The 18,836-nt window shown below is 39.2% G+C and overlaps 2 protein-coding genes across 3 annotated transcripts in view; one reads left to right on the top strand and one right to left on the bottom strand.

Annotated features, from left to right (window-relative positions):
- Positions 1-472: 472 nt before the first annotated feature.
- unc93b1 (unc-93 homolog B1, TLR signaling regulator) lies at positions 473-14,717 on the top strand. Its single transcript, XM_085460315.1, has 13 exons — positions 473-650; positions 3,008-3,124; positions 3,280-3,421; positions 3,521-3,674; positions 3,758-3,919; positions 5,377-5,506; positions 5,601-5,697; positions 7,287-7,411; positions 8,664-8,846; positions 9,016-9,289; positions 9,370-9,491; positions 9,580-9,702; positions 12,394-14,717. Exons 2-13 carry the CDS (start codon positions 3,008-3,010, stop codon positions 12,637-12,639), a joined length of 1,875 nt encoding a protein of 624 aa, XP_085316441.1. The 5' UTR covers positions 473-650; the 3' UTR covers positions 12,640-14,717.
- A 1,362-nt stretch (positions 14,718-16,079) lies between these two features.
- cryba1l2 (crystallin, beta A1, like 2) overlaps positions 16,080-18,836 on the bottom strand; it is a 71,983-nt gene continuing 69,226 nt past the window's right edge. For both annotated transcript variants that reach the window (XM_085460314.1, XM_085460313.1), the window contains exon 6: positions 16,080-16,721. In XM_085460314.1, coding sequence (XP_085316440.1) covers positions 16,574-16,721 — 148 coding nt within the window. In that variant the 3' untranslated portion in view covers positions 16,080-16,573. The remainder of the gene's footprint in view (positions 16,722-18,836) is intronic.

Raw genomic sequence — 18,836 nt, 5'->3', positions numbered from 1 at the left:
GCAACTGAGACGGAATTATAATAACTGGTGGATTTCAAGCGGTTTGCTTCAGTATTAATTTTATATATCCCATGCCCCCGCCATCCCCAGCCCGTGATACCGCGCTTAATAATTATTAATAATTCTTTAAAAGTTCCGACACACACACACATGTCTGGTTTGCTATCCTCGTGGGGACATCCCATTGACATAATGCTTTCCCAAGCCGCTTACCCTAACCCTAACCATCAAAAATGAATGTCTAATCATAAGCCTAAACCTAACCATAAACTAATTGTAACTCTAACCCTAAACTCACATTTTGAGCCTCAAAAATGCCTTCAACTCGTGGGGACGAACATTTTGTCCCTCATAAGTCCTCACAAAGACGTCTAAACATGTATACACACACACACACACACACACACACATAGAGCGTGAAGGGGGCGTGTTTCCTAAAAGCGCGTCTGTGGCTTTAAGAGAAGCAGGCACAAGTGAGGAAGTGAAGATAGCTAACTTTCGTTTCCTCCACGAAACTTTTTATTTATACTGCACCTAATATAAGAAAGGAGAAGTAACGACAACAGGGTCTGAAAGGGACACAGGGGCGGGGATGTCCGTGTGTCTCTGTCCCCGTCTTCATTCTGCTTCAGCCCCGCTCCACTGACACGGTAAGTGAATTTCAGGGTAGATGGCAAAACACGGTGGTGATTGTTTTATGAACGTGGGTTTGACTAATAACTTTGAAACGCTGAAACGTCAACAAGACCCGGATGCAAACTGTCATGAAAGTAATAACAAGGGTCATAATATGACGCTGTCAAAGAAATCTGAAATAAGGGGTTAAACGCAGTTACACCATCCCGCACGGCTTTAACTTTCATAGTTTCCATACTGGGAAGGAAAAGAGAAGTCAGGCAAACAAAAGGCTTGTGAATGAGGCTGGTTTGTTAAGACAGACACGCTTTTCTGTCGATAAAGGTGTTTTGATGGATCACATCTGCTTTTATAAAAATGCAGTTTATAAATCTGGTCATAAAAAGTCATAAAAGAAACAAAAGACACTTCAGTAATTATTACAGGAGAAGGGGGAGTCCATGAACTGTGAATGGTAACCTATAATAGTAAGAATAATATTAATTATGCAAAGGAATGTGATGTAAATACAATTTAAAAGAAACAAAGGAACACTTCTTGTATCCTATGCAAGTTCATTTTCTCTTGTTGGGGGTTTGAATCACCAAGTATGGTACTCACCACTGATTCGGCAGGTTTTTAATTCAAAAACAGAAAACTTTATCACTTAACAACTTAAACAAAGTGATTGCATGTATTTAAACTTCTGTTACTGACTTGTTGGCCTTTAATATGTGAAACATATGTCAAATGTATCCCTCATGAATGACATCAAGTTATTTTGAGCTACAAACAACATTCCTGTCACAATGTAGAAGCTGCTGTCAAAGTGACTTTTTTATATCCTTTATTTATTCGGTTGAAAAGCCTCACTGAAAGGAAACATGTTCTTTTAAAAAGTGATCTGGCCAAGAGGGCAGCAGAAACTGCAACAATTTAACATAACAGTTGTATAAAGAGAGTTCAATAAAACAGGACTTTAATCCTCACTGTACATGCACAATTAAATTATGGGTACTCCACACGAACTATGCAGGAGGATATAAATAGTAAGAGTAAACAGCAGAGATGTACAGTCCAGAGGAATCTATACAAAACAACAAAAAAGCACAGTGGCCAAAAAGACCGAGTTGGTTATGATGTAGGTACAATAATGCAGACTCATAAAGATACTTGCAAAACAGGCCATTTCTTAATTTCATATATAACCTCTGTGTGAATCCTGTTCACCAAAGTCTGCCAACATACGTAAAGACATTAGACATCAAAACACATTGGAAACATTGGAAATCAGTTGTTGGCACAACACCAGAACTGGTTCAAAAGGTCCAGCATAGAACAGTGGACGGCTTTACAAGCGGAAAAAATGCAGTGATGTCATAAATGTCACCAGCTTTTTATAAAATGCACTGCAGCTTGTGGTGATTCCAGTATTATTACAGAGGCATACAAATGTAAGAAGAGTTGCAAGTTTTAGTTAGTTTTAGTTGTTTAGAAACGCTGCAGTCGTTTAGCTCCAAAAACACATGTGAAGGTTTTGGACTTTTGTAGCTGCACCGTGATCGGCACGCGTAATAAACGTGCAGCTCACGGTGCACGGGAAGGTCAACCTGCCATACTGCTCTGGACACACAACTGAAACTGAATTTCTTTAAACAACATCACACACTGCTCGTCTTTTTTATGTTTCATTAAATGTGAATATTTTGTTGGACTTTTACGTATAATAATTTCACTTGAAATAAAAACTTGGATAAAATAAGTTAAACAGTTGCGTGTTAAAGTACTCATTCAGCTAGTTTTTAAAATAAATGAAAATATCATATCCTGATGTGAATGTGAGTAGTCCCTTATCTGAACATATCCTCTATATAACTGCCACCCCCTATTCTATGATTTCTTAATATTTGTATTAAAATAGCTTTTCAAGCTTTAAAACGTTTTGGCACGTTGTGTTGAGAAACAATTAAGAGGAAGTATGGCTTCTGTAATGCTGCTTCTGTATGCATTTTTGTGAATTTTAACACAATCTCACTTTATAACGTGTTCAGTTTTAAAGCTATAAATACATGTGCTAAAATTAGCCAGTTATGTTTTGTCTCAGAGTACTCAAAACAAAAATAAATGAACAAAATACTTAAAAATAAATCTGAAAATGCATCTAAAGTGATTTGGAGTCAGGTGTGTTTGATACAACATTATAGTAATTACACTAATGATATTTACGTCTGCAGTTAATTTGATTCTGAAAACTTTAAGCATCTATAATTAGAGTTTCGTTCATGTGCAGCAGCTTGAAAACCACGGTGGCTGCAGGTGGCCGATTGGTTTCGATGATGGCAGAAGGTGCAGTGAAGTATTAATATAGCGTGCTGCTTCTTCTGGTCACCAGATGGAGGCAACTGGCGAGGAAGCTTTGATCCCTCATGATGATCAGTTTGTTGTGCCTCCAAATGGCAACGTGAACGAAATGCTCAATGTGGACCACGAAGACAACGTGCAGGGCCAGGTGAGCTCAGCTGATTTCAGAGAACCTTCATAAATCCAGCTTCTCTGGTTATCAGTTTTGGTGTACTACGGATCAGAACAATCCGATTTTAATTTGATAAACACGTCTCTGCCTCTGCTTAAGTGTTGCATAACTTTTTGTCCTTCTTTCTTTAGATGGAGGAGTTTTTGGGCCCACAGGCAGATTACAACGAGGAGGAGGAGGAGAAGAAATACTATCGAAGGAAGAGGCTGGGAATCATCAAGAATGTTGTTGCAGCCAGTATTGGAGCCATGATTGTGTACAGTGTGTACATGGGTGAGTTTCCCTGAAGATGGGGTACTGAAACTGGCAAACACAGACAGGGTAGCTTGAATATTCGTGAACATTTACTGTACCTGTACATGTGTGCAACAGGCCTCCTGCAGATGCAGTTGATCCTCCACTATGATACGACCTACCGTGAGGTAAAGTACAGCAACCTCGGCCTGCAGGACATCGACCAGAAGATGCTGATGGGGATTAATGTCACACCGATCATAGGCCTCCTGTACACGCCTCTCCTCATCAGGTAGCAACATAAACCCAAGTTTTAAAACATGTCTTTATATAAATGTTCCTGCTCTTCCTTTAAACACCCTGTCTCACATCCAGGTTTCTAGGTACCAAGTGGATGATGTTCCTGGCTTCGGGGATCTACGCTCTCTTCGTCTCTACAAATTATTGGGAGCGTTACTACACCCTCGTTCCATCGGCTGTGGCCATCGGTGTGGCCATTGTGCCCCTGTGGGCCTCCTTGGGAAATTATATCACACGGTGAGAAAGAAGAAGTAGAAGTTTGGGTGGGTGGAAGTGCTTCCTTAACCCTTGCTGCGTCTTAAGATTTATAGAAATAAAAAACAAACAAACAAAAAATCCCCTAAAACTATAGTAACCTTTCAGGATATTCTATTCCAGTGAAGGAAGTAGAAAGCGGCTGTTCCTCTTGCCTCATTCATTGTTTTAAAAGCGAGCCAATCACGGGCCGATCAGGTAAAACAAACTAGCAGAAAGAGCAAGAAAGTCTCCATGGGAGGCACAATACAGTGGTGTAGTGGGCTTTGTCAGCAGACTTTTAGATGAGAGAGGACGGTTGAAATCTTGAAAAAACAAACAAACAATACCTTATAAAAAGGCTTTAGTGCGGCTCTTCAGTTCGTCCTCTGTGAGAAACACGCCGTTTCAGCTCCTCCCTCCAGTCCTTTATCCCAGCTTTTGTCTGAGTTGCTCATGAGCAGAAGGTTTGAACAGCAAATGGAGGCCTCTGTGGTCACAGCCAGATCCATGTGCCACAGTGACATCAAACAGCCAAGACTACAGTAAAAGTGTTTAGAGCAGTCTGAAGCCCTAAACACTTTTGGCTCACAGGAATTGTTTGTTTATATGCAGACATCATTACTTGAAACTAAGTGTTTATCATGAGTAGCTACAGGATTTAACAGAGCGACAGAAGAAGATCTCAAGTGTAGGCAGTAGTAGAGCTCTGTAAAGAACATTTTGCTATTGTAGCTCTTCAAGCAAAAATGGGACTCCTGGAGTTTTAGAGCCTGGCACAATTTTCCTAGTAGCTAATCGAGCAATGCTCCATATTTCTGCTAGATGTAAGGTCTAATGTTTACATGTTTCATGTGGATGATAAGAGCTGCTGCTTTATGAAGACACTGAATACCTGTCCCTACTTCACGTGTCCCTCCGGCACAACAAAGCTCTCAGAAAGCATCATCGAGTGAGCATTATTTAAAATGTCTTTTCATCAACAGATGTAACAAAACCTTGTATCAGTTTAATCAACGGCAGACTGAAAGAACAATTTACCAGGCTCTTTGTTGTATTTCCTTTGAGCCGTGCTGCGCTGACTACAAGCTGAGATCTTTTTTTCTGTCACCGCCTGTTCAGTTTGTATTGATCTTTCTTTTTATTATAAATGCTGCTGGCAGAATACTTTTTTTTTAATGCTCTGATGTGTTTTTGCCTTTTATGAAGTCGCTAAATCCTAAAAGAGGAAATGTGAATGTAAAGCTTGTTCTCGAGTTCTTTACACCTCCTGAATATAGAGCATTTATAGGGCAAAGCGTAGTTGTTAGTGTGAAACAGAGACAGCCTATGTGGTTTTGATCAATTTAAACACTTCATACACAGAGACAAGGGGCTCGTGTGATTAATTGAAGATAAGTACAAAATAAATGCCTCTAAATTTGTTTTCTAACACCATAAACACTCTCATATATGCGCAGGATGGCACAGCAGTACTATGAATGCGTCAACTATAAGGAGGAGCACGTGCAGGAGCAGAAGAAGCTCCCAAAGGGAGCGTGCCACAGCTATATCATCGTCTTCCAGTCGGTCTTTAACATCATTTTCAATGTGAGTCTTTCAGCTTTCCCTCATTAATGATTTTATTAATATCATACTGTTTGCTGGACAAACGGGCAAACCTTTTTCTTTTCTTCTGCGTCAGCTGAGTTTTGTCTTCGCCGAGTTCCCCATGGCCTTCGTCCTCAACAGCGTTTACCTCCATGATAACTCCCACGTCCTCGCCCAAGTGAAACACTGCGGTAAAGAAACTTGCCTCCTCACTTCCAGTAGCGACTCAGTACAGATACACCATAATAAGCTCGGGACAATAAAAGTTAAATTTACTTCCATGTTAATATTAAGAGGAAGAGTATGGGAAATAGGAATGTTTATCAACTTTTCAACTAAATCCATCATCATTCCAAAAAAAGAAAACAATCTATCCTGTTAATTGTGAGGCTGTCATTTAAAACCAGTTAATTAATGTAACTTTTTCTATTTATAACAAATTATATTTTAGAGATTTTAACTCCCATCCCTGCTTTTTATTTTGTAAAAACACACAAGGAAGTCCATCAGTCTTCCCGTCTTACTCTTTATTAGTTCCCCTAGTGCCTTGTGGAGTGTTTGGAGGATTCAGAGTAATCATAGACAAACACTTTGTTGCCCGAGTGTTAATATTGACTAGGCAGAACGTAATTATTAAAAAAGAAAAGAAAAGAAAAAGCTGACACAGCCACTTTGTTACCTGGTTTAATCCAAGTACTAAAAGTAAAATTAGCAAGAGGCTTGTAAAAGAGCCACACACTTCTCTCAGAGACCAAACCACAGCCAAACCTGGAGGCTCGTTATCTCACCAGGTGCTGGAAACAGGTTGAAATATCCACACATTGTTCTGTGTCTGCTGGATTTGTGAATTTCAAAAAGCAATAAAATGTCAATTTGTATTTTCAACTTTCAGCGCAAATTTGAAATCTGATGTTCAGTACTCAATCTTATCTACAAAGACTGCTAGTGATGTAATGATTCAGCCTAATTATTCCACATGTCAATGATCCCTGCACTGCCAGTGCAGAAAAAAAAACTGGATAGAAAAACACATCATGGGTTGGTCTCCCCAGAGCCTGAACCTCAACATTATTAAAGCAGTGGGGATCATGTTGACAGAGAAATGAACAAAAGGCAGAAACAGCCAAAGTAGAGCTTTGAATGTCCTTCAAAAAGCCTACAGGCTAGAACTGTTCAAGCTGTTTTTGCAGGTTCAATAAATTGCTGCATGCCTCTAAGATTTTTGCACAGTACTTTCAGTACTATTTAAGCACCATGATCACAGCTGCTTTTTTAAAATCAGCAGTGCAAAACTAAACAGGTGGTAAAAAATAAAAATAGTTGGTAACATTGGTATTATTCAAAATGAAACTTAAAGAGAAACATCACCAACTGACAGGCTGTGTCACAGTTTCCCCATTCAGATGTTTTCATTAAGTGGAAGTAGGTTTACTGGCTAAAAAACACACATTTTAACAGTAGGAGGAAACAGACCTGAGGTAGAGGATCACATGACTGTAGCTGACCTCTTCGATTTACATCACAACTGCATAAAGAACTTTGTTTTCTTCAGTCTGCAGCTCTGTTAGGTTTTATTAAATCAGCATTCCTATCTGCCTTTCATCCACTCAGACTTTTAAAGCATTTTTGTAATTTTATAAAGTACGGCTGCAATAAAAGTCTGTAAAGTACAGTTTGTTGCTTAAATGTACAGACAGACACTTTAACAGTCTGTAGGATTAACACAGGCTGTTTGGCTGACATCAGTTATTTTCTAATTTCTTTCCTGTCCCTAAACCAGGTGCTAAAGTCACCGGATTGATCCCCGGCTTCAACAACACCGTGCTGAAAAAACTGCCAAGCTCCATGCTGCTCATCCAAGTGGAGAGCGTGCTCATGGGCTTCGCCTTCCTCTCGATGATCATTGTAAGTTCTCTTCCTACACAGGCACATAAACACGTAGACTCGAGGTCATTCAGTTTGTTTAGGTGTTTGTTTTCTAATTATCTAGACGGGCTTTGTATAATCTGTGTCGCTGTTTCCTGTTGTGACGTTCTTGCAAAACAACAATAAAACATCAGCATTAAGTAGTCACTAGACAAGCATATAAAACCAAAACAAAGAGCAAATTACTGAGAGAAAATTGAACTGGGTACCCAAAAATGCTCTGATGGAATTAACACCGAGCTGAAACGGTAATCTTATTCTTATAAATCCCTGTGTACATCACTTTCTCATTAAAAGATAAATGTAAAAATGCTCTGAGGAAACCATTTCAGATGGAATTACATGTGATAAAAGACTTGCAAAGTTTTCTTAAGAATGTTTGGATTTACAGAGAAGAGAAATTAATCCTTAGATAATATCAAATCTTTATAAATAAAGGAAAAAATTAAGCCTTTTTCAAACCTGTATTGATGTCTAAAATATGGCATGTTGTGTGCAGCTGAGAACCTCTCTCACAGTTAGCATGTGTAACCCACAAGAAGCTATAAATATTCAATAAACAAGACGTTCAGATTGATGTTATAAAAGAAATCACAGGAGAGCTACTGTAAAGCTAAAGCTGCAAACTATAAAGCGTAAACAGAGAAGCAGCAGAGCGCCGCAACTCCAGGCATCCCCAAAGATAAGGTCTGTGGTGGTCTTGTAACAGAGTTGATTACGACATTCATTAGCTGTAATTTATGTGCTTGAAAGTTCTATATTAGTTGTTTTACAGTATTCTATTATTGTTAGGCTCACATTATACCATGTAGGGTGATCCAATCAGACGTTTTATAACCGTTCTTGTGGCTACTTGCAAGATATGAACAAAGCACTGGAAAACACCTCAGAGCTCTGGTATTTAAAGTCAGTGAATTGGGATTCTTGCTGGGAAGCTAGCATCCATTTGGCTTACAATTTGTTCGAGGAATTGCTGGAAACGATGAAAGTGATGAGACTGTAAACTAAAACAAGCTAATAGATGCTAAAACACTTTTTCACTGGCTTTAGTCTGTACCAACTGGGTACCAGCTGCTAGTTTAAGAGCTAATGTTGCTCTCAGGCATCTGTTGTGTTTGTTCTATTCTTAGACATTTTTTAAAACCTCACCATGGGACAAAAACAAACTGAAGCACAAGCTCCATTGAAAATTATTCTGAATAAAGTGATCTCTGTGTGCTGCTACTCACAGTTCCTCGGGCTGTGTGGGGCCGCCTACCGCCCAACAGAAGAGATCGACCTTCGCAGTATAGGCTGGGGAAACATCTTTCAGCTGCCTTTCAAACACCTGAGGGACTACCGCCTGCGGCTGCTCTGCCCCTTCTTCATCTACAGTGGATTCGAGACACTGTTTGCCATCTCTGGATTCACCCTGGTACTAAACTCATGCAGATTGTCTGTACAGTAGTTTAAGTTTGTTAAAGAGAAACGGAAATACAGATGTAAAGATGTAGGATTTAAGGATGTCATGAGAGAAAGCAGAGTTGTGAATCAGGTCATAAAATGTTGAAAGAATGTGTCTCCCCCCCCTTCTTTCTCAACAGTCTTACGGTGTATGTGCTTTGGGTCTAAATAAACTGTGGCTTCTCATCGTCGTCTACGGCCTCTCCGCCTCCATCTTTTCCTCCCTTAGCCTTTCCCTCTTACGGCTTCCACGCTGGGTGTGTCTCATCAGTGGTGCTTTTGTGCATGGAGTGCTTGTGGTGGTTCTCATGGCATTTTCTCCAGAGCCGAATCGCCCCAAGTATGAGGGCCCTCTACTAGTGATCTCTGCGCTATGGGGACTCGGCACCGCCCTGAACAAGACAGGCGTCAGCAGTGAGTATCATCCATGGTCTCTGTGTTTGCATGTCTTCAGCTATGACACGTGACAACATGAGTTCCTCTGTGTGTTCCAGCCCTACTCGGAATGCTGTACGCTGAAGAAAAGGAACGCCTGGACTTTGTCTACACCATCTATCACTGGTGGCAGGCAATCGCCATCTTTATAGTCTACCTTTGGTATGGTCTTCCTATGAGGGTATGTGACTCGGTGTTTATGTCGTTAGTTTTTCCCTCCATTTTTTTGTTCCTAGTCTAACCTATTTTTTTCTTCACTTTCCTTTAAGGCAAAACTTTCCATACTACTAGTCACTTTGTTGCTGGCTTGCTGTTGCTATTGGGTGATGGAGCGTCGCCTGGCCAAGAGAGTGCCATTCAGACTGCCTCGCATCCCTCGGCCACGACACAAGGTAACTAGTCAGTCCATCGAGGATCAATACATGAATCTGGTCTTTGTAATGAGCCCTTTTCAAACATGATCTCTGCATGTTTTCAGGAAAATCAAAGTTGTTTTGTCACGTTCCACACAGCAGGAGAGTTTGTCCGACATGTTTTCGCTCCGAAAAAAAAAAAACCTGATTAGAGCATGCAGGGCGCTGGGGACATGATAAACTCAGTGGGAACCTTGAGAGGTTTCTTTGCGCACACAGTGTGTTATAGTCTTTACCTGAAGTATAAGGTGACACAAGGTGTAACATGAATAGTGGGCACTAGAAAACTTTAAGTCAGAACTAATGGACAGGCCTCTCCTCTGCTATAAATCATTATACGTCAACAAGTTATATAATTAAAGAAGGAAAAAGGGGAATAAAATAAGGAGGAAGCTAGACTTCAGGGTCTCCAAGGTTTGACCCCTGGACCTCTGCTCCAACACCGCCACCAAAACCATGAAAAAAGAAAAAAAGAAATCGGAGCTCTGTGTTAAAAACATAAAAACATTGAAGACTATAAACTAATTAGGCTCTGCTGCTACTCACAAACACAGGAAAACAGTTTAGAACATGGCAGAGAACCCCTACCAAGCTTCCACATTCTTACAGGCAAAATTACTCAAACATAACAAGACAGAGAAGTTACCCTAGGTTACCCTAGGTCACGTTTTGAATTTTACTGAGCTCATCCCGAAAACACAGATCACAGTGGCCAGTAAGGAGTGGTTTAGTAGTGCTGGATTGAAGTGCAGTTTCATTAATGAGCAGAATGCTGATCAGCTGCTGCACTCAGGTGTGGCATGCTTTTCTCATTTCTCTAATTTCATCTCCTCTGTCCTCCATCCGCCTCCTTGTCCCCTTGAAATCGGTCTCAGTACATCAGGCTGGAGGATGCCTCAATTCCTAAAATCCACCTGAAGGGCAGAGGCTATAATTGAAGATGCACACGTGAAGTGTTTTCACTGTCAATTTATAAAACAGGCACCGGCACGCAGCTGGAATATGCAAACCATGGCCACAGGGGCACTCTTTAAAACCTTGTATTCATATGTTGTTTCAGTCATTTAATTTCACCAGACTCTCTGCTTGTCATAGATTCTGTGTGTGTGGTTAAAAGATAATTCAAAATCTTGTCACATTGTGCCATGTTATCAATTTAATTAAAAGTGTCCCTAAATATGAAACGTTCTGAGTACTGTTAAACCTCACGTAATAAAATACAGCTGTAGCAATTTATTATGCAGCTGTGACCAACTTCATGTTTAATTCACATTTAATTGACTGTAAACTGAAGCTACGCAGCGAGGATCTCATTTTGCTACCTGACTCCAACTTCTCATGTTCCTTCGTCATCTCATCAACATGAGTGGAGTCGAGTATGTCGACTTTTCTGTGGACATATTATAGTGGCTTTAAGATATATTAGTTTAGATTTAAGATATACTTAGATATTATACATAAATCAGAATAAAAATATTCTGATTGATCTGAATTTTTGGTTTTGCAATAAGGCAGCAGGCAAAAAATAGTCTGTTTAAAGAAGATTAAATACAGTGTTGTTTATCAACTACACCACAAACTGAGCAGTGACGCATTTTCTGCACGAGCTGTCATCGTTTCTTTAGATTTCAACAACAATCAGAGTCTTTCTGTGATATGGAACTGAACATATCATAAAGGTCTCTGTGGGCCTTTGGGAGGTGGCTGTGTTTGTAAGCAGACAATACAGGCAATTAGTGCATGTTACCGTATTTGACAGACATCCATGCATATTCCTGTATTTCTGATCATCTGACAAAAATGAAACCCTAATTAAGAGGCAGCTGATTATTTTTCTTATGCTCTGGCTGAAATTACTTTGGGGCATGCCAAAAACTCCCCCATGCAGTCTGTAAAAACTTTTTCTTTGAAGAGGAATGAGTAGATATAAGCTCATTATTTTTCCCTTTTTTTCCTTCATTTTCTTTTGTAGAAAAAAAACTCACACCAAAGGCAAATTAGTTTTTCAAACATAGTTTACAGTTATCTGCAAATGTATGAGCAGTATTACCCATGAAGGTGTCCTTTAGGACAATGTCTGAAAATAATATTACATGTCTATCAAGTCCGTGCCACTATTTAAACATGTGCGAAGTCACTGAATACACATGGTTGTTGTTATATTTGTATTATATTCTATGCATGGATTTTGCTGTGTATAACAGTGACCTATCAGAAACAAGTATTTGCACACAGAAAATCCTTGAGATGGCATTTTTGTGGATTCAGTCTGATTTATTTTGCTGACTCCTTCTCTGTTGATTTTAGATTTTAGCCTTTCACGCAAAAATATAAAAAGGCGCTTCAATCAAGCTTTGAAGGATCTTATTTGTTTTACATTAAAGTAAATGGAAGTTTTATTTTGAGGTTTCTGAGTGATGGCAGACCAAAAGAAGTAGATAGAACAGGCTGTTGAGAGATTGTCTGCTTACATAAGCGTTTTATATAAGTAGAATATAGCGTTTTGTTATGTGGTTAGATTAGAATTGCTAAAAACTGATTTGTCCTTCTTCTGGAAGAAGGTAATCCAAGGATCAGTGCATTTTATTGTGAAAAATGCTACTGCATACTAAGCTAGAAACGGGTTTTGACATCAGAGCAACTAATTCAACTAATTCTTTTTGTCCTCAGGTCAAAGGTTACCGCTACCTGGAAGAGGACAACTCCGATGAGTCCGACTCGGAGAGGAGCGAGGAGGACGACAGAGAAGATGAGAGGGAGGAAGACGACTGTGATGTAGTGCAAAATTTGGACGGGGAGGAAAGGGACCAAGAGGGTTGGTATCAGGGAGCTAACTCACCCAGAGCCAGGAGAAGAGGAGCCGAGGGCCGTGGACAGGACGACGCCCGTGTGAACGAGAGGGACGGAGAGATATGAGAAGAGGAGAGGAAGAGTTAAAATAGCACTGGACGCTCTTTTATTCATTAATATTTCTGTAAATTTTTGTTTTTCAGTGGAAAATATAAAAATTAAGAAAAAGCCCCGATAGTTTATAGTTTTCTAACTTTGAAGGAAAGCTATAGGTAACTGCTTAAGTGAAATTACAATCATCAATAAGAAAAGTACACCAGCTTTAACGGCTATATTGTTATAACACATCAGCATATTCTGGATAAAACCAAAAAATTGAGTCCTTTTTCTTTCTATGTAGACTGGCTAACCAAATGATAAGTGCAGAGAGCATTTCACTTGCTTTTGTGCTTCTTCTTCATGAGAATTTGTTGTTTATTATTGAAAAAAATCTGCATAGAAAGAGTTGAAAGCAAGCGACAAAATGAAGGAATTGATTTTCTGAGTTTAATCACAAGGTGAAGCGTGTTTTGATAGAAAAACAAGCCTGCCTCTTGTAAGCAACATAAAAAAGCCCCATATTTGTTGTTTTAATTCCTTATAATTTCAGTATTTCATTTAATAGTGTTTGCACATTAGTCAGAGAATCTGGAATCACACAAGGCATTGTCAGAAGCTGTCTGCTGTGAGATGCAGAAGATGAGCTTGAATATATGTTTGATGAAGTGCAGCATTCAGCATGTGCGTAGTTCAGTCTTTTCTGACTAATCCCAGTAAGGTATAGATTTTAGAAATCTAAAATAATATTCAGAAACAAACAAACTGAAAGGACTACAGCCACACGAGCTATATGCTAACATTAGCATGTAGCCCTGCAACATTACTTGCTCCATCTTGGTTTGTAGCAGGTGATACGGTGGGCATTCCAGACACTAGTTGCACAGTGCATGTTAAAGCTGAGAGTACATTAGCATTGTGTCTGTGAACTCTGCTCTGCTAATAATTGCTAGAAGTTGCCGATTAGCCGAAGACGATGCTAAGTCCAGATGAGGTTCATGCACTCTAAAATAAAGTGCTACAAATGCAAACCCACTAATTCCATTCTCAAAGGGACATTAGATGAAGAAACACTCATACATAACTTAGTGTTTTGTACATGTCAAAACAGTAAAGGGCCAAATATGCTTTTTGAACCTGCATATACATACAGTATCATTTCAATATAGTATCAAAGGGTCTAACATAGAAACCTCTTTGCTCATGCAGTAACTGCTTTTCTGTGCTGAATGATTATTTCTAATGACGGCTAAACTCCCAAAGATGTTAAAGTGTAGGCTATTTAAAAGATGGATGTGAGTGCCTTGAAGACATCCTTTGTTAGTGGAGTCCCCTTTAGAGCCCTGAACTCAATATTATAATCATAGGCATTATCATGTTTTTATGTTTTCTGAAAAAAAAAGAAAAAAAGAAATCGTGATGTAACAAGCAAGAGGTAGATCTGACAAAGAAACACTATGGTCGTAAAGTAGGGACTTGACACAATGTCTCCATACCCTAAAGCTTACTCAGTCTATTTTAGTTTAAGTATTTTTAAAAACGGATCATCATGCTTGAAAGTGTTTGCTGTGGTCACAAATGGAGTGAGCATTACAGTCAATTTCTTTCAAATGTTAATATATTGGACAATACTTTGGAGCCAGAGGAGTCACCCTCTGCTGGCCATAAGAAAGAATACAAGTTTAAGGCACTGCGGTTCCTCTGGACTGGAAACTTACGTCTAAGTTAAACTGTTATTCAATCTATGGCTGGTTTGCCGTCATGGCATGCAGAAACACTTGCTGTAACTTCACCATCATAAATTTCACCTGCATCAAGTCAGCTATTTGCCTTGTAAACGTGAGGGAATTCTGCACATCACTGTGCAGCCTTTACTGTGTATATATACCAAAACTTCTTCTTACTGTGCCTCTTTTACTTAAATGTCTTTTGTTTTACTCTGTTTTTATGTTTTCCGAGGTAACTTTAGATTTACTGGACAGCACTCTGTATTCCCTAACTGCAAGCCTAGGTGTTTTCATGCAGAAACACCTAGGCTTGCACCTTACTCTCTCTCTCTCTCTCTCTCTCTCTCTCTATCTATATATATATATATATATATATATATATATATATATATATATATATATATATATATATATATATATATATATATATATATATATATATATATATATATATATATATATATATATATATATATGTATGTATATGTATATATATATGTATATATATATATATATATATATATATATATATATATATATATATATATATATATGTATATGTATATATATATATATATATATATATATAGTAAGGTTGGATGTACTTGAACCACAGCAGCTCTATTCATCAAGGTACAGATTTCTATTTTAAACAACTGTAGGAGGAAGGAATGTAATCAACATCCTACGGTGGATGTATAACATTTAATTCAACTTTATATGGTATTGCAAGTGTTTTAGAGGGCTTAGCTGCATTATCGCCGTGCTGATGTTGTTCAGTTTATGTAATTTCTGACCCTGAGAATGTATTTTGTGCTTTTCTCCAGTATAAACATGCAGTTTTAAGTAAAAAGATGTGCTGAATCAAACTATTGTTGACTGTGATGTTTACGTCTGACAAGTGGGTGGTGTGTTGTCAAAGTCACTGACTTTATATTAAGGTAGTGGTGACAGCTAGTCATTGCCATGGAAACCTGAAAATGTAACCAGAGTGTAACCAGTACAAGGAACAGCAAGACTGAAGTAAATTGGCTTGCAATTATTGTCACACAGCATATTTTTTTTTTATAAATAATAGGCTACTTCAGTGCCACACGAGGTATTTATCACTTGTCAGTCTGTTCACAGTTCACAAAATCACTGCTCCTCCTACAGTATTGGGCAGAATTGAATCAAACCTAAACACAATTGTCATCTTAAGTTTATTTGTTGACTGGGCACTAGTATCACTACTCATCCTAGAGTATTTGTCTGGATTATAATGTTCATATAAGTGTTTGTATGTGCCTCTGTACCATCTATACACAAATCTTGTAATTAGGTTTATTTATGGCAAAATTATGTCTTGAGTTAGGTTAGGAGTGTTCATGAACCTGACTTCTCAGTGGATTGGATTTTTTTTTTTTGTTTGTGCATGAGTGAAAACAAATAAGAAATCGTACCACTTTCTTTCTGTACTTCACACGTTACAATAACCTGTGAATTTTAGTGGCCCTTGATCTGGATGAGCTACTGCGCCACGAGGTACACTTGGTACACTTTGTAGGCGTGCACACACGTAGAGCTGATTCTTCAGCTCAGGTACGACTGACACCTTAATAGTTTTGCACAGTCTAGTATGCGATCAAGTCATTATTATTCACTGACTTTTGTTACTGTCCTGTCACCTCGCTCACTTTGGAGATCAGCTGATTCGACACCGAACACTGTCTTGCATTCACACACAACACAGGAATAACATCACACATTCTCACTCTGATCTTTATTTTACATGTACCAAAAGAAAACCGTAGCTGGCATAGTGGTAGCAGTGGAGCAGGTAGTCCAGGGGTTGAATCCACCGCCCGGCTGGGTCCCTTCTGCATGGAGTGTGCATGTTTTCCCTGTGCCTATGAGGTTTTCTTCAGGTTCTCTGGTTTGTACCGTGATCCAAAGACATATTTGTGAAGTTAGCTGAATGTTTGTCTTTCTGTGTACCCAGCCTCTTGTCGCATGTAAGCTGGGATAGGTTCCAACCGTCCCGTGAGCCTGTATTGTGTAAACGGATGGATGGAAAACAACACACTTCATTTTTGAGAGCAACAAATACACGTGCTGGAATAAAGAGGTAGCTGCTACATCACTAATGGTTTGTGTCACAGAACTGTAGGTTAATGATTTGGGCCCCTAAATTTGAACACACAGGTGTTAGCCAGAGCCCAGGTTGTTCTGCTGCTGCTGTCCTGATCTGCCGCCTCTCAGTGCCTGATGCGTCTGATGGACTGGATCTTTGGAGTCTGACAGTGAGAGCCCCAGTTCCTCCAGTGCTGGTAATCTCCGCTGTGCCTCTCACACTCCATGATGTACTGCTGGCCTCTGTAGCCGGGGTACTCATAGCACACAAAGCTGTGGAAACACAGAGGCAGGAGGAGGAGATTCATTAAGAACAGTCACTATGTGGATGACTAAATGAATGCAAACATATCTTTGATATTACTGCACAACTATATGATTTTAGTGATTAGTCAACAAATCTGTGACAGGCACATAACCGTATGCCAATTTTATTTGAGGGCTTGTTTTGGTGAAAAATCGTCGTAAATAACAAATGTGTCATGACGAATTCAGTGGAAATGTGTAAACAAAAATATGTCATGTTAGCTGCTCTTTGAGGCTGTGACACTCATAATAAATAACACCAAAGTCCGGCAGTTGATATGACAGGACACACCAGAAATGTGAGAGGTTGTCACATCGGCACACGAGCCGCTACCCTGATAAGCAGACCGTGTAGACCCTTCATATTTTAGCATGCTCATTAAAATGTTTTTTTATTTTGCAGACATTCAGTCATAAAGAAAAGAGCAGAGGCCAGGCTGAAGAGGATAATAAAAAGATATTGCACTTCACCCCAGGGGAAACATGGACATCTAGAAAAGACTGAATGTCACGCTACAGGCTGAGATATTTCCCAGTTGGCCAAAGCAGTTGCCTGATTCACACGACCGTCTCTGTTAACTGTGTTAAAAATAACTGTGTCATCCTTTTATAGCTGCTAAAAAACACAAAATAAAGATGAAAGTAGCTCTCTGAACCTTTCTATATGTCACATGCCATACATACACGTGACAGCGCAAATGTTTGACACAATCAGACCAGATGCTAGAGAGTTTATCACCTGCCCGTCGCGGTTAGGGATATTTTTGTGTTCAGAAAGTTTTACTTCCCCCGTTTTGTTAGTTCTTCCACATTTGTAATGATCTGCCCCGCCCACATTAGCATCATCTGTGTTTACCTAGTCGAACCTGCTTCTCATCAGCTAATTACTTACTTCTGCGCACTCAGACTTTGCAGCGTTCTGCAGCTAGTATTTCTCACTTTTTCTTCTTTGTTTTTGCCCGTTTGTTGCTTTGTTGACTGACTTCCGGCTACTGTACGATCTAAGCTTGGATTATATATTTACTCTACAGTCTCCTCTCTTCTGAGTTGTTGCACTGTTAACTCCCTAATACACTGCACAGAGTGTGCATCGGCGAGCATCTTCACCTAAACATCACTGACAGCACTGCTGACGCAAAGCATCTCCTGCTCTGCGATCCACGTTTCAAAAAGATAACTTGGAACAGAGCCTCAGTTTTATTCTCTCAACCTTTTGTTGAAGCTCATGTGTGAAATGTAGAGCACTAAGCGTGTATTTTAAAATAAAAATATGTCTCCTGGAAGGGAATAAAGTCTTGCTCGGAATGTTGACAGTGAAGCCCTTTTTCACACATGCATTTAAGACATATTTGCAATTGGGGCTTATTTTAAAGTAATGTCAATTCAACATGATGTGACACAACACGATCATGAATTTATTAGCTACAATTGTAATAGTGCTGTAGTTCATGATCTCAGATGTAACTGTGATCTACTCTATCAAAAGAAAACTTTGTTTTTTAAATTACACAGAAAAGTTGAAGGACAGAAGCTTTGGTCACATAGCTGACCACCTTAAATCACTGAAACAACCTATTAAAACAAAATATTCTTTTTAAAAAAAATCCGAGGTAAAAACACTTGGTCTTTGTAAGACCTGCAGCCTCCTCTCTCTCCTCTCCGGTGCATTTTAGTAACTGACACAATTTTCAGTACTGACATCTCAGATCATTTCTAGGTCACAGTCAGAAGGTGGAGACGAGACGAGGAGGCACAAATTAAAGATATAATGTACAGTCAGGCCCATTTGAGAGTTTAGCAGATAATCTGGTGACATGGTGGATCATGTGACCTACCTCCTGCATACCTCAAAACTTCCTCATCAAAACAAATTGAGCCTTTCGAGTTGAGAGAAAATACCACACAAGAAAAGTCATGTAAGAAAGAACGACTCTAGACGTTTCAGGAGTGTGAAAGTGACTTGAGCATGTAAATCAGGGTGTGTCTTTAGTCTCAGTTCTTAATGGATTTTGTTCTCCTCTATCTATGCAGCTGCTTTCAAATCAGTTTTATTTACTCCCCAAAGTATTTTATATTGTAATG

Source organism: Copadichromis virginalis, linkage group LG6 (assembly GCF_057382275.1).
Source record: "Copadichromis virginalis isolate Kocher_CV1m ecotype Utaka linkage group LG6, C_Virginalis_male_GT1.1, whole genome shotgun sequence".
Taxonomy (NCBI): Eukaryota; Metazoa; Chordata; class Actinopteri; order Cichliformes; family Cichlidae; genus Copadichromis; species Copadichromis virginalis.
This window is presented reverse-complemented; position numbering and strand designations above follow the sequence as displayed.

Coding starts and splice junctions, on each gene's coding strand:
- unc93b1 (XM_085460315.1), top strand. CDS start 3,008: ATGGAGGCAACTGGCGAGGAAGCTTTGATCCCTCATGATGATCAGTTT. Junction 3,125..3,279: donor AAGACAACGTGCAGGGCCAG/GTGAGCTCAGCT, acceptor TTCTTTCTTTAG/ATGGAGGAGTTTTTGGGCCC. Junction 7,412..8,663: donor CCTTCCTCTCGATGATCATT/GTAAGTTCTCTT, acceptor TGCTACTCACAG/TTCCTCGGGCTGTGTGGGGC.